Consider the following 13,183-nt stretch of genomic DNA (forward strand, 5'->3'; position numbering starts at 1 on the left):
AAGTTGATAACCTCTTTCCCCCATTTCTTGCAAAGGAAAACAATAACAATAATAAAGAGAGAGCCATCATTATTGGTATGGAATTGCAATATTATATAAGAAAAGAAAAAGGGGAAAGCCAAACAAATACCAATAGACAATAGTACCACAAAAACTAATAGTTCATTACTTAATATGACAATTGTAGCACAAGTGACAACAAAAAGTAAAAACCCACTACATCGATGAGAGACCCTTTATTCCTTTTTTTTCATTAGTATTGCTATCATTATAAGCCATTATTACTCATAATAAACAACAAGAACATAGAAGCAACACTTTATTCGAATAATACAACTTCATTATTAATTAGCATTCCAATAAGAGCCATCATTATTGGTATGGAATTGCAATATTATATAAGAAAAGAAAAAGGGGAAAGCCAAACAAATACCAATAGACAATAGTACCACAAAAACTAATAGTTCATTACTTAATATGACAATTGTAGCACAAGTGACAACAAAAAGTAAAAACCCACTACATCGATGAGAGACCCTTTATTCCTTTTTTTTCATTAGTATTGCTATCATTATAAGCCATTATTACTCATAATAAACAACAAGAACATAGAAGCAACACTTTATTCGAATAATACAACTTCATTATTAATTAGCATTCCAATGTGCTGCCACTTGACAAATAAAACCCACAACCATTGCGAGAACAGTGACACATTTGCAAAAGAACCAGAACATTGTGAAGAACTGATTGTCTTGGAAGCTTGTGATGTCTTTTTTGGAATAGTTTGTGATATCTATTTCTTTGGATGAATACTAGCTTGTAATTTCTGGCTGCTTTATATAGGCACGCATGGCTTGACTTTTGAGCTTCACAAATTTTTGGGAAACTCAGAATATGGCTTATGCATGCATTTATGCACAAATTCCCAATGGACCTTAATCATTGGGTGTGAAATTAATTAATTGTGGATGTTGCATTGGACAACGGAGGTGAATTTTTTTAAGTGAAAACCCATTGAGCTTCTCCATTTTGCCTGTATAGTAACTGAGGGAGGATTAAATAAGAATTTTGTATTAGATTATGAGCAAAACTCATTTATTTTAGTATTAAGTACTATCAACCCTCTTTCTCAACAAAAAAAAAAAAAAGTAATATCAACCCCTGCCACTCACATTACTTTATTTCATATTCTCTTGCTATTAACCACATTCTTCTAGTTTAGAATCAAATGTTTGCTGTTACTTTTAAGCTCAGTCACATAATCAGTTGACTTAAAAATTCATCTTGGACTTTGATTTCAACAATACCTGATTATAAAATTAAAAATGTCTTGTTAACGGGTGTCCTTAAAACATTTATTAATTAAAAAAGTTTTGATATCACTTTTACTAGAAATATAAAAAACTTTAATAAAAATCATTTAATTTCTAAAAACATTTTATAAGCATCTTCTAAATTTTCTCAAACTAAAATCTTTCATTCTTTATCATATCGAATTGTATTTCTTTTATACAAAAAAAATTGAAACTCTATTTTTCATTCTCCAAGACCCATTAGGGAGACATATTAGTCATTTTAAAATACCAACCGCTCAACAAACCCCAAAATAACCACCTCCCTATTCCCGCCCACACCAACCTATCTCTCACTGACACGTGTCAATTCCTTCCCGCCAAAACAACCTATTCTTTTCACTCTAAACTTACATCTCATGCCACTGCCACTCACAAACAGAGCACTCTGTTTTTACTCTGTAACCCAAAAAAAAAAAGAACTCCATCAATGGCTTCTTCACTCCTCTTCACTCTCTCTCTCCTAATATCTCTCATTGTATACTCTCTCTCCTCCCCTCTCTCTTCCGAGACGATTCTCGATGCCTCCGAGATCCTCGCAGACACAGGCTATCTCTCCATGTCTCTGACTCTCGAGCTCATCTCCGATACCCTGTTTCCAAACTCTCATTCTCTCACCATCTTCGCTCCCTCGGACCCCGCCTTTATGGCCACCGGCCAACCCTCTCTCCCTCTCCTCCAATTCCACTTCTCTCCTATCCCAATGTCCCTCGAAACCCTCAAATCTCTCCCTTACGGCACCGAAATCCCAACCATGTTTCAGGGCCACTCGCTCACAGTCACGTCATCTCCGTCCGACCATCGCGTGTCTTTGAACAATGTCGACATTACCCCATTGCCAATTTTCGATGATGGGTTCTTGATTATATACGGAATCCACGAGTTTTTCGACCCGGATTTCGAGGTTCGAGCCCCAGAATCCAGTTTTGGATGTGGGTTTTTGAGGACTAATTCGTTCGGCAAAGCTAGCGAGGCTTTGAGGTCTAGTGGGTATTCGTTAATGGCAGGGTTTCTTGATTTGCAAGTGCTTCAGACCAAGAAGAGTACTACGATGACTGTGTTTGCTCCTACTGATCAAGTCTTGGGGAATAGGCTCGGCAATTTCAGCGAGTACTCGTCAATCTTTCTCCGGCATGTGGTTCCATGCCGGCTTTTGTGGACTGATTTGGTTAAATTCAACGACGGGGCTGCATTGCCGACTCATTTGGGCGGGTTTTCGATAAATATCACTAGGTCTGGTGGTGGCATATTGATGCTCAATGGCGTGCCGGTTTACTATCCGAACATGTATATCAGTGACTGGCTTGTGGTTCACGGCCTTCACCAGGTTCTTTCGGTGCCATGGGAAGGAAAACAAGAAGGAATTGCAGGAGCTACAGATGAATTCAGAGGCAGTATTGAAGACTATACACCGGATTACGAGTTCTAAGGCCCTGATGTTCTTGCTAGCTTCTGCTTTCTGGTTAATATCTCTGTTGCCATGACTTTCTTGAATATACCTGTATGGTTAAAGAAACAAATTGAACACTTAGAATTTGCTGATATTCTGTATCTCTTAGCATGTTACTTTCTATGATTGTATTGAATTGCCCGTTTTCTTAGTTCAATGACAAGTGATAACAACGAGCCAATAAAGAAGGAAAGTTAGGAACTTGTTATAAAGATTTGGTGTGGTTACTTTTATTATGTGGGAGAAATAAGAGGCTTGGAGCTATACTAAAAGGCTTTAAAGTCTTCTGCTAATCAACTTCCTGACCTTGTTCTGAATTGCCTGATTTCTTAGTTGAATGACACAATTTTTATGGCAATTGATCCAATAGAGAAGAAAAGTTAGGAATCTGCTGTGTAAAGAATTGGTACCATTAGTTTTAGTGGTTAGAAATGTGGGAGGAATAAGAGGCTTGGAACTATACTAAAATATTTTCAATGTTTGTTGCTAATCAAGCTCTAGACCTTGCACAAGCATAAGACAAGCTTGAATTGTTGAATAGTAGGGCATTAATCTTGGTAAGGTTTCAAACCAGAATTAGCTTTCAGGTTGATCTACAATGCACGAGGGCTACTGCATTTTTCTTTTTTTGTCCTAGTACTCTTACTGACGACTGATTTAAGAAATTATAGGATGGAAATGTAAACATTCAAGATATTAATGGCAGTATATTAGTGTTGGAAATCTTCGATAATGTAATGGCAACCATAACCTTTTACGACTTCATAGTTTGCAAACCAAAGAACACCTTATTTTCCTTTTTGAGCTTGTGCATAGCTTTCTCTGGGTGGTAAAAAAATCTTAAATTCTTCAGCCTAGCAAATTATAGGAGCTCATGAGCAGTATGAGGAGTCCAACTGCTGTGTTGTAAGTTCAAGCATAACTGAAAATTGACCTTATAGAAAGTGTACATGGAAATTAATACTTTAGCTCACACTTAAATGTCAAGCTCTCTCTAATCTATCACTTTTTACTTAATTAACATTCATTTTCCACAAAGCGGACTTGCCTTATTTCTGGTGTTTGAAGTCTTTGAATGCTTTAAATATTCTTTGCAAGCATTCTTGATTTGAACAAGGATATGCTAGAAACTTGGTTTCTTCTAATGCTTAGGTAATAAGATGAAGAGAGATCAGTTCCCATGCTTTCTAACCCCACTAGATTTGTAATTCTTTAGTCCAAATAATATATAAGAAGCTGTTGATATATTATTAGTCTCTTCCTAGTGCTATTGGAATAGAAATATAAATAGTATCATTCACAGTGGAAGGTTAAGAGCATAAATGTACCTATGTTGTAGGTGCATTGCAGGTATATAATAGTCTATTTTAGGAGATTGAAGAGGTTTTGTTCATCATCTTATATAATAATAAAAAAAAAATGACTATTGTTATCTAGGCTGCATAATGAGAAATACTTTTAACAGTCACCTTGTGCTTGTTAGCTAGAAGATGAGAATTCTGATGTACAGATTTCATGGAAGAGGACTTGTGAAGAATCGGTTTTACTTTCAACTCTACAAAAATTGAATAGACTGCCGTGTTGATTATTAAGACCGGAGAAAAGCTAACTCCATTTTAGGGTTAGACTTGTAAAGCCAAAGGCTTATTAAAAGATGGGTTATTCCCTTTTCTTCCACAGTAATGGAAACGCTGCAGCATTGTATCTGAGTTTTGCACTTCTTAGTCTAAAGTTGTCTCTGTGATTGCCCCCATTTAAAAGAAGGCATTATCTGAGCATAACAACTTATCTGGGATTTCATGGTGCCAAAACTAATGCATGATTAGTACTTTCATAATTTACATTTTCATTTTTATGGCAATTGTAAAGTGTAATTAAATAAATCTCTGATTAATTGACGAAAGAAGCGGGCTCTAAACTGGATTCTATCTCGTCAGTCGATTGAAAAAATGTTGCACTGTCAAACAAACAAAATGATGGTCATAACCACCAACTCTAACATCACTGCTACCATTATCTGCGCCAACCCTGGAGTGTCAGTTGATGAGGATGCAAGTGAACCATTTTAAAGCTTATTGGCAATTTTGTCAATTACAGACTTAATAATCCCCGTGAGAGTAGATTGAGATGGTGACCAATATACAATAAAAGAGGGAAGTGAAGATTATTAAAAGCAAACTCAACAACTTTCACCAGGGCCAAATCTTATTTCTCTGCTGCATTTCAGCAGCAGGTCAAGCAGGTTGAACACCATCTTCAACTACCATTTCCCACCCCTAAAAGTACTCAAATATAGCTTGATTGATCCTAATAGAACAAAACTACTTAACCCAGATCATGTTGGCGCATGTGGCAAAGCAAAGGTCATGACAGGTATTACTGATTTCAAATTCCTAACAATTTCATATGTCAGAATCGACCCGTGGTTGACTGGGAAAATAGACTTTGAAGGATCATGCTGTGAGGTTAAACAAAATAGGCTTTAAAAAATATCCACAAAAGTGGGGAACAGATTTATGACTGTCGTTCTAAACCATTTACATGTGTTGCCCGTGTTGGTTTGGATTAACCTTATTTGGACAAAAGTACAATTATACCTAAACAAAATAGACTTTAAAAATGTGTACATAGGCAATGCTTCAAGGGTTTAGTATATAGCCATTAGCCACCATAGTTGAAAAAGTTTCATACTCTAATGCATATAAAGGGAGAGTTTTTATATAGCCACCATTTTAGAAAAAGGTTCCATACTCTATAATGTATACTAGTGGATGTGAGGCGACAGAAAAACGTAACAAGTTTTGGTACGCATGAGATCAACCTTACTTCCTATCACAATTACACAGGAGACGATCAGAAATAACACCCAATATCAACCAATTGATTTGCTATAACTCTATATATAACATAAGGGAATACACTGTAATTTTAGCCCTCAACTCAAAATGGAGCTTCGCCCCGCTTTGGTTTCTTCCCCTAATAGGGGTATACGAAAGCTCAAGATATGGACCTAACTACAATACTGATTTTCTATTATACAGTTTACGCTTCACCTGATGGGGAATTCGAAATTGGTACATCATTCTTGATGCTATTATTGCTAAAACGGTTCTTGTAACTCATGCTGCCTTTTATTGGCAAGGATAGTTTCACAAACTCTTCCTCCCTTTGGGGGCGGTTTGCATAGAGTATCCAAAGAACAAGACAGAGCAAGACTCCAACTGAAATCATTCCCAATCCTGCATTCACTATCTTGAGATATTGGCTTAATGGTGGACAGTAACTTGAGGTGATATTTTTGAATGTGTCCCGGACAAAATTGCAATCCTGGAGACTAAGTAAAGGCGGAGTGTAGTGCTCAAGTGCATAGCTCTCATTTACTGCAGCCACCAGCTGTGCATAGATGTCCGGTGTCACCCTCCCAACGGTGGAACACAGGCCAGATGCTGAAACTTTACATGTGTAGTTCTGCCAAACCTGCAAAATTTTAGATAACCGAATAAGATGTCTTAATCAAATCTCAGTTGCACACTGGTGCAAACTTCATAGCATTTACTCTCTCATCTACATTCCACCTTGCACAAACTAATGCTCTATTGAGAGTTTATATATGGGAAGCCATTATGCTGCAATATTAAGTAATTTAGACGGCTTTAATTTTCTGCTCCTTTAGCCATAGCACATAGGCAAGGTTTTTTAATTGTAGGAATGAAGTCTTTTTGTAACATAGCAGCTTATGAAAGTTATCACCTTCACGTGGGGACTGAATGTGTTTATCTCTTCCTTCCACTAATCACACCATTTGGGCACATGTGCGACATGAATACTCCATTTCAAGCAGAAAGCACGTCACATATATCCACAGCTGTATGGGGTACGTCAAACTCACTTTTATTAAATCCTTTACTATCATATTCTCTTCCATTGCCTAAAACTAACTACCATATTCTCTTTCATGAAATCTTTGATATATGTTTAAGCTCACACTAATGGGCACTTATAGATAAGATTTTAAGACAACCTTAAAACAGCTATTTAGATGGTTAAGGATTGTATATTAGATTTATTATCTATGATAAATTTTTCCTCAACATAAAACTTCAAAATATTATATGAGGTGAAATTCAAGTCAAAATTATGTATGAACCACCTGATGTTTCCAGCTGTGGCTCGAATGTATCAATTTTCTTCAATTATATTGTATAACTTGGCACATCAAAGGATCTTAAGTCATTTCTGATAGAGTTTTACTGCTTTGATTCAATAATTTGGTAGTTTCCAGTAACATATTTAAGCAAGCAGATTTCCATAACAAAAAAGGTACCAAATAATTAAAATTGATAAAACATACCTCCGAAGCATTTGCCACAGACACCTCTCGAGACTCACACTGGCGATCTTGCAGCTGTGAGTCATATGGATAACAGAGTGGCGGCATCATAGGACCCGACTGATTATAATAGTATGGACTTTCCTTGGAGGGATAAGTATCAGCATAGGTATAGATAAATTCATTGACGACATTTACAATTTGAGTGACAATTTTTTTGCTCTGCACAAGTGTCTGGTTTGTTGTCCTATGGTCAACACATGGAAGGACGTTGCTAAGAGCTGTTTCTGCATGGGGATATTCTACCCATTCCTCCATGGCCATGCAGGTATCAGAAACTGTACTGAAATTTCAAGAAATAGACTTCTATCAGTAATGGCTTTAAAGGATGTTTTGCTTTCTGTTCTAATTATTTTTTTGATAGGTAGCTTTTAGTTCTAATTATAACAAAAGGCAGCAGTGGATGAAGCAGAACTTTCAAAGGTAAAAATGCTACATCATAATTAGGCTCTTATTTTGTGAACATCACATGTGAAGGAAAATTGGTGATAAAATATTAAGTTTTCAATTCACGTAGATAAGCAAATACATATATAAAATTTAACAGAGATGTATCTGATCAAAATCAGATTTCTTACTTGTTGAGGATTACGAAAACTCCACACAGGACAAATGTAATTGCAACAAGCAACCATCCACTTATTATGAATCTGCAACATTATGTTGGTGGTGTCAAATACAAATATGAAAAGCATCCAGCATGTTGAAAGTACAAATAATATTGGATGTGGCACATGTCCACCAAATGCAAAGACAACTTACATGTGGATTGCATGTTTGTGCCCAAGGATAGACAGGACTGCAATAACAAAAATCAGTAAGTCACAAAGAGGAAAAAGTCTAGTATATGAGAAAAATAATAAAAGATATCATCAATTAGGATCATTTCAGCAATACGTACTAAGACCAATCAGAGCCAGAAGAAGCATTACTGCTGCCACAGTTATCAAAGCAGAACGCCTGCAACAATGAAGTGAATATGAACCAATGAACATCATGAGTGTTAAAAAGAATTCTAGATATAGATAGTACTAAAAAGGCTAGCATATACATACACAGCATTGATGACTTTCTTTATTTTGACTGAATTTTGGCTTGTCTTCTCTGTCAGCGTATTTGCTGCGGTATTAAGATCCATGATCAACTTGTCAATATCATCCATGGCATCAGAAGGAAGGAACACCTGGGCCACACTAATAGTTTTTGCTAGGGAGAGATATTGAGTGACATTTCTTAGGATCCCCACGGTATAATCTGACTGGTTAACAACGTAATTCAGTGTATGCAGCACTTCACCGTGAAATTTGTCCTGCCCAACCGAGAGTAGGATACATCCAATCCTGTGTGACAAAAGGGTCAGGAAACATTAGCAAAAAGTTACAAAAGAAACATCAATTTGGGGATTACAGAAGACATGATTTGTCATTTTAAATCTAGGACATGCATGCAAGAAATGGGTTGAAACGTTGAGCCCAAGAGGGAAATGAAACTAGGAAGCATTGCATTTTTTTTTTTTTGTTTAACTCAACGCGTGATGAAAATATCTAGTTATAACAAAGCAAAGGCATGGCATTTAGCACAAGGTGCAGAAACGTATTTATTTGGAAATGACAACCTCTGACATGGAGGTAGCTCATAAAATGGTTCAAGGTGAAACACAGAATGATAAAATTACTTTCTCAGCTGACAAAATATTTGTTAACTTTAATCACCTCTACATAAACATAAGAAAAATGTAATTCTATTCAACTTCAAACATAGAATCAAGTTGAAGAAGTTTTCAAATGATTGGAATAAAAGGACAGCACATGTAGATTTATACTAATAAGGTAAAGAAAGAACTCTAACTGCTAAAGTATTAGAGTTAAAACAAACAAACAAACAAACAAAACCTCCAATTACAAAGATAATAACTATTAAAAAATATTTGAGATTCAGAATATTACGCTGCAGCACATGTGAAGAGTATAAGCAGTATAAGACAAATCCTTTGTGAATGGTGTGAGCCTTTCCCTTTTATGTTTATCCTCCATCCACAGCAATGATGAGCCGCAAGAGCCAAGCCAAAAGAGATAAACCATAGGACAGCAAGAATGAAACCAGGAGCACCTGTAAATCCAACAGACTGCAGATATAATGGTTAAAATACTGATGAATATATGTTATTAGAATATCAACAACAAAATAATTAATTATTTAGCATCTCAGTCCAGCATGCAATCATGTAGAAAATACCAACTGAAAGTACAAGGGAACAAAAGATAGAATGCACTGGATGAATCAATCACCAGTTGAGCACTGAAATAATAAAACAAACGCCAGAAGCTAAAATACATTTCACGCAAGACATCAAGCTCTGTTAAGCAGGAACAGGAATTTGACATGGTACAAAAAAGATCGTCATTTCCTGAGCCCAAAGCTATACTCATTTTTCTTTTTCTTTTTTAATTATAATTTATTTATTATTATTTTGATTCGTAGGTTACGCGCGCAGACACATGTCCGGTGGGTTTTGATCCAAGCTATCTTCTTATAAACCACAATCTTAGTTAAGCTTCCACAGGACCACAACTTTGATTCATTCTGAAACTTTTCATTCAAAGGATGAGCTGATTGATGTAAAAAAATAATACTAGAAAATTAGGCATAGTGCAAACATATTAATCCCTCACTAATTTCTCTGAAGATGTTCATATTTTTCATCAAAAGCTCTCTCTTTTTCCCACAAATCAAAAAACACAGAAAATATTTTCTCCAAGTTTATCAATTAGATCTCAATTTCTCACACACACACAGAACAGTAAAAAAAAAAAATCAACCACCCATCAGCTTGCTTGCAATTACATTTTAACCAAACCAATCAATCTAACAAACTAAAAAAACATTAATGTGAAAAAGGGAAGCAGCACTTACGGCCCAGTAATGCCGATTGGTGATGTCCCAACCGCCATGGTAATGCCGAAGCCCGTGAAGAATGTCCGGCCTATTCGTCCGGTTTTCCGCCAAAACAAGCGTGCTCTGAGTGGCATCATCACTTGCAGGCCCTGGAGCCTGTGCAGCCTCCGAGATTACATTCTTCCATGGCCCCAAATTCTCCTCTCCTGCACCCACAATCGCAAACACAAACACAAAGTTAAGAAAGTTCACAACTAAATCACACAGCACCTAAGCTGCACCGACAGAAATTAATGACTAAAACGTAATCTTTAAGACTTTATAACAGATATAACACATCTCTCGTTTAGCTGCTGGGAAAATGTGGAAAAATAGTGAAACCAAACAACAACAACAAAATTTTGCAAAGTAAAAGAAAAATAAATACCAGAACTTGTACACTGCCCAATACAACAAAAAGGTTTTACTGTTAATTCAGCTAAAGAAATCCATTTATTGACACTCAAAACAAAATTAAGCTACATCATGATATTCACAATCTCATTTTCCTTCCCTTTCCTCAGGTTTCTCAGCAACCAAAAAGACGCAAAAAATGACACTTTCAGACCAAACCCATTACTCTTCTCCGATCATTGAACCAAGAAATGAGAACAATTAACATATTTATATATCCCTCTGGTTTCTCAGCAACCAAACAAACACACTAAAAGATGAAACTTTATCCAACCCATTACTCTTTTCTGATCAGTGAACCAAGAAATGTGAACAATCAACATATCTATAAACGAATTAACATGCATATAAATCGTACGGACCTAGAATGAACTTGACAGAAACATGGTGGGGCTCATTGCTCAAAGTCACAGCCTGAGCAGAAATTGAGCTGACAGCAGCCAAAATGAAGAAGAAGGAAGGGAACCCAGAAACCAAAAACGCCTTCATTTGCCAGCCTCTTATATCTCACTCACTCACTCAGTCCGTCACTGCAGCCATAGCAAACAAACCGAACCCAATTTCCAAGATCTGGGTTCGACCAAAAAATCAAAGAAAGACTCAAACTTTTACAGTCTGATCACCATTTTTTTCTCTCCTCCTCCTATAGTTTCTGATGATGAAGCAAAAATGAAATGAGAGATTTTATAGGAAAGAGACTTGTTGGAGCTAAAACCATAAAGATAGAGAGTGTGTGTGAATGTGAAAGAGTCACATGGTGGGGGCAGTGACGGTGATTAAGGAGAAGAAACGAAAAAGGCGGGTGTGATTTGTTTTTAATAAAGTATGATTTTTTTTTTTTTGCTTAAGCTAATCAACTTTCTTTGATTTGCTTTGCTTTTTTTGTTTTTTATAATCTATTTTTCTTTTCACTGTTGATGAGTGACTGAATTAAGTAAAGCATAAACAAATTTTTTATCTTTTATTTTTTTCTCTTTTTGCTTATTTATTTTGGCTTTGCTTGATACCAGTTTGTTCTTTTGTCGTTCTCTGCTTTTTCTTTGTTTGTTTTTTTGTTACTTTTTCTTCACTTTTGGTTTTGAGTATCATATTAGTATATCAATTACTTAAAAAGCACAAAATAATTAGTTAAAGGCTCAGAAATTTTTCACAATTTTTTTTATTAATTGGTTGTATGGTTTGTTGTGCTTATACATAATAAAGTTGTTTGCATTTTGTTAGTGTGAGTTGTATTACACTAGTGAACACAGTACAAACATGACACGAACATAACGCGTGTTAAAAAGGGACAATATTTTGATCTTTTATCCTACTTTTAAAGATAGCTCTAAGTTATCATTTTAAGGTGTTATAATAATATTTTTTTAAAAAGTTCTTACAAAAGTAAAATAAAATTAGAGTTTTTAAATATATATTATGTTCTGTTTGTTTTGACTTAACAGTTTTTAGAAAATAAATTATTTTTCAAAAAATATATTCTAAAAAATTATCTCATTTTTTTTATATTTGGTAATAACTTAAAAAACTATATTTCAGTTTCAATTTTCCTCATTTAGTGTAAGATAAATTTGTTTTCTATAGATAGAATGTCAAAAGATAATTTTTTTAATGACTATAGATTTGTTTGTCCTAAGAAAGAAAGTCAAAAGATAATTTACTAATAACTGTTTTTTTAATGATACTACCAAACAGGGAAAAACACCCAAAAAAAAAAATCTGTCCACACACTACCTTGGGTTTTAGCAGAATGACTGATAGAGTCCAGTAAGATGGAATGACAAGAATGCCATTGTTAATAGGACCAAATTACTTTTTTAAGTGCTTATTGATGGGGTAACTTCAAGCCCTTTGTGGGAAAAAAAGGTCTGTTGGATATTGGAAAGTGAGCAGTGGTCAGTGAGTCCAATGTCCGAGTTTTGGTGAGTTTGCCAAACGGGTTTTGTAACTTTCTTTGATTTTCCCAAGTGAATAAGACAGAAATCCGAAAGTATCTATCGTTTGAGTTCGAGGAAAATTCGGCCAAGTTGCTTTATCTACTTTTCTACTATTTACTATTCCTTATTTAATTACTTCTTTTAAACCGCGTAGTGTCTTTTTCAAAGAGAAAATCTATTGTTATGTGCATGCATCGAGGTCACTCTCCACTATGAAATTGTCACTGTTAAGAGCTATCCTATCACTTATCACCATTGTGGAAAATATTTTAAAAAATAAATAAAAAGGTAATCACCTTATCAATTTTTGGTACAATGTACATCATGGTGTGATTAAAGGGTTACTTACTACAAATCCAATATTAAAAAGGCAATAGTCACATGTGCCATCTCCTTATGAATCATAATCACTTTGTGTTATTAGCTTGATGTGATAATCAATATACATGTGTGCAATAAACATAATTTTTTCTTTAAAAAATGGTGAATAATAAGTATAAATCTCAAACACAACTTTGAAAAAATATTATAATTTTTTTTTCTTATACCACAAAATTAGAATTTATGGCCGTCTCTAATTTTCTATATTTACCAATAGGAGAATTTATCTATTAAGTTAATTAGAACTCATAAGATGAATACTTAAAAGCCAACATTTTTTTATATATTATTACAATCCCTAACCTAATGCAAAAGGATTGACAAC

At 35.1% G+C, this 13,183-nt stretch overlaps 2 protein-coding genes across 2 annotated transcripts; one reads left to right on the forward strand and one right to left on the reverse strand.

The window, feature by feature from the left end:
- The first annotated feature begins 1,705 nt into the window (after positions 1-1,705).
- Positions 1,706-3,017, forward strand: LOC112022666 (putative fasciclin-like arabinogalactan protein 20). Its single transcript, XM_065777798.1, has one exon. The coding sequence runs from the start codon at positions 1,786-1,788 to the stop codon at positions 2,782-2,784; it is 999 nt and encodes a 332-aa protein (XP_065633870.1). The 5' UTR covers positions 1,706-1,785; the 3' UTR covers positions 2,785-3,017.
- A 2,660-nt stretch (positions 3,018-5,677) lies between these two features.
- LOC112022676 (uncharacterized) lies at positions 5,678-11,274 on the reverse strand. Its single transcript, XM_024055286.2, has 9 exons — positions 10,906-11,274; positions 10,109-10,296; positions 9,142-9,320; positions 8,251-8,535; positions 8,097-8,155; positions 7,958-7,994; positions 7,774-7,845; positions 7,157-7,478; positions 5,678-6,282 (listed from the first exon to the last, which is right to left on the reverse strand). Exons 1-9 carry the CDS (start codon positions 11,030-11,032, stop codon positions 5,848-5,850), a joined length of 1,704 nt encoding a protein of 567 aa, XP_023911054.2. The 5' UTR covers positions 11,033-11,274; the 3' UTR covers positions 5,678-5,847.
- Between the last annotated feature and the right edge of the window lie 1,909 nt (positions 11,275-13,183).

Source organism: Quercus suber, unplaced genomic scaffold, assembly GCF_002906115.3.
Source record: "Quercus suber isolate HL8 unplaced genomic scaffold, Cork oak 2.0 scaffold_164, whole genome shotgun sequence".
NCBI lineage: Eukaryota > Viridiplantae > Streptophyta > Magnoliopsida > Fagales > Fagaceae > Quercus > Quercus suber.

Bases quoted from the DNA above. Each gene is read 5' to 3' on its own strand.
- LOC112022676 (XM_024055286.2), bottom strand. From the start codon at position 11,032: ATGAAGGCGTTTTTGGTTTCTGGGTTCCCTTCCTTCTTCTTCATTTTG. The intron at 9,321-10,108 runs GTAAGTGCTGCT...TTATATCTGCAG, and splicing joins CCAATCGGCATTACTGGGCC to TCTGTTGGATTTACAGGTGC. The intron at 7,995-8,096 runs GTACGTATTGCT...TTGTTATTGCAG, and splicing joins TCTGGCTCTGATTGGTCTTA to TCCTGTCTATCCTTGGGCAC.
- LOC112022666 (XM_065777798.1), top strand. From the start codon at position 1,786: ATGGCTTCTTCACTCCTCTTCACTCTCTCTCTCCTAATATCTCTCATT.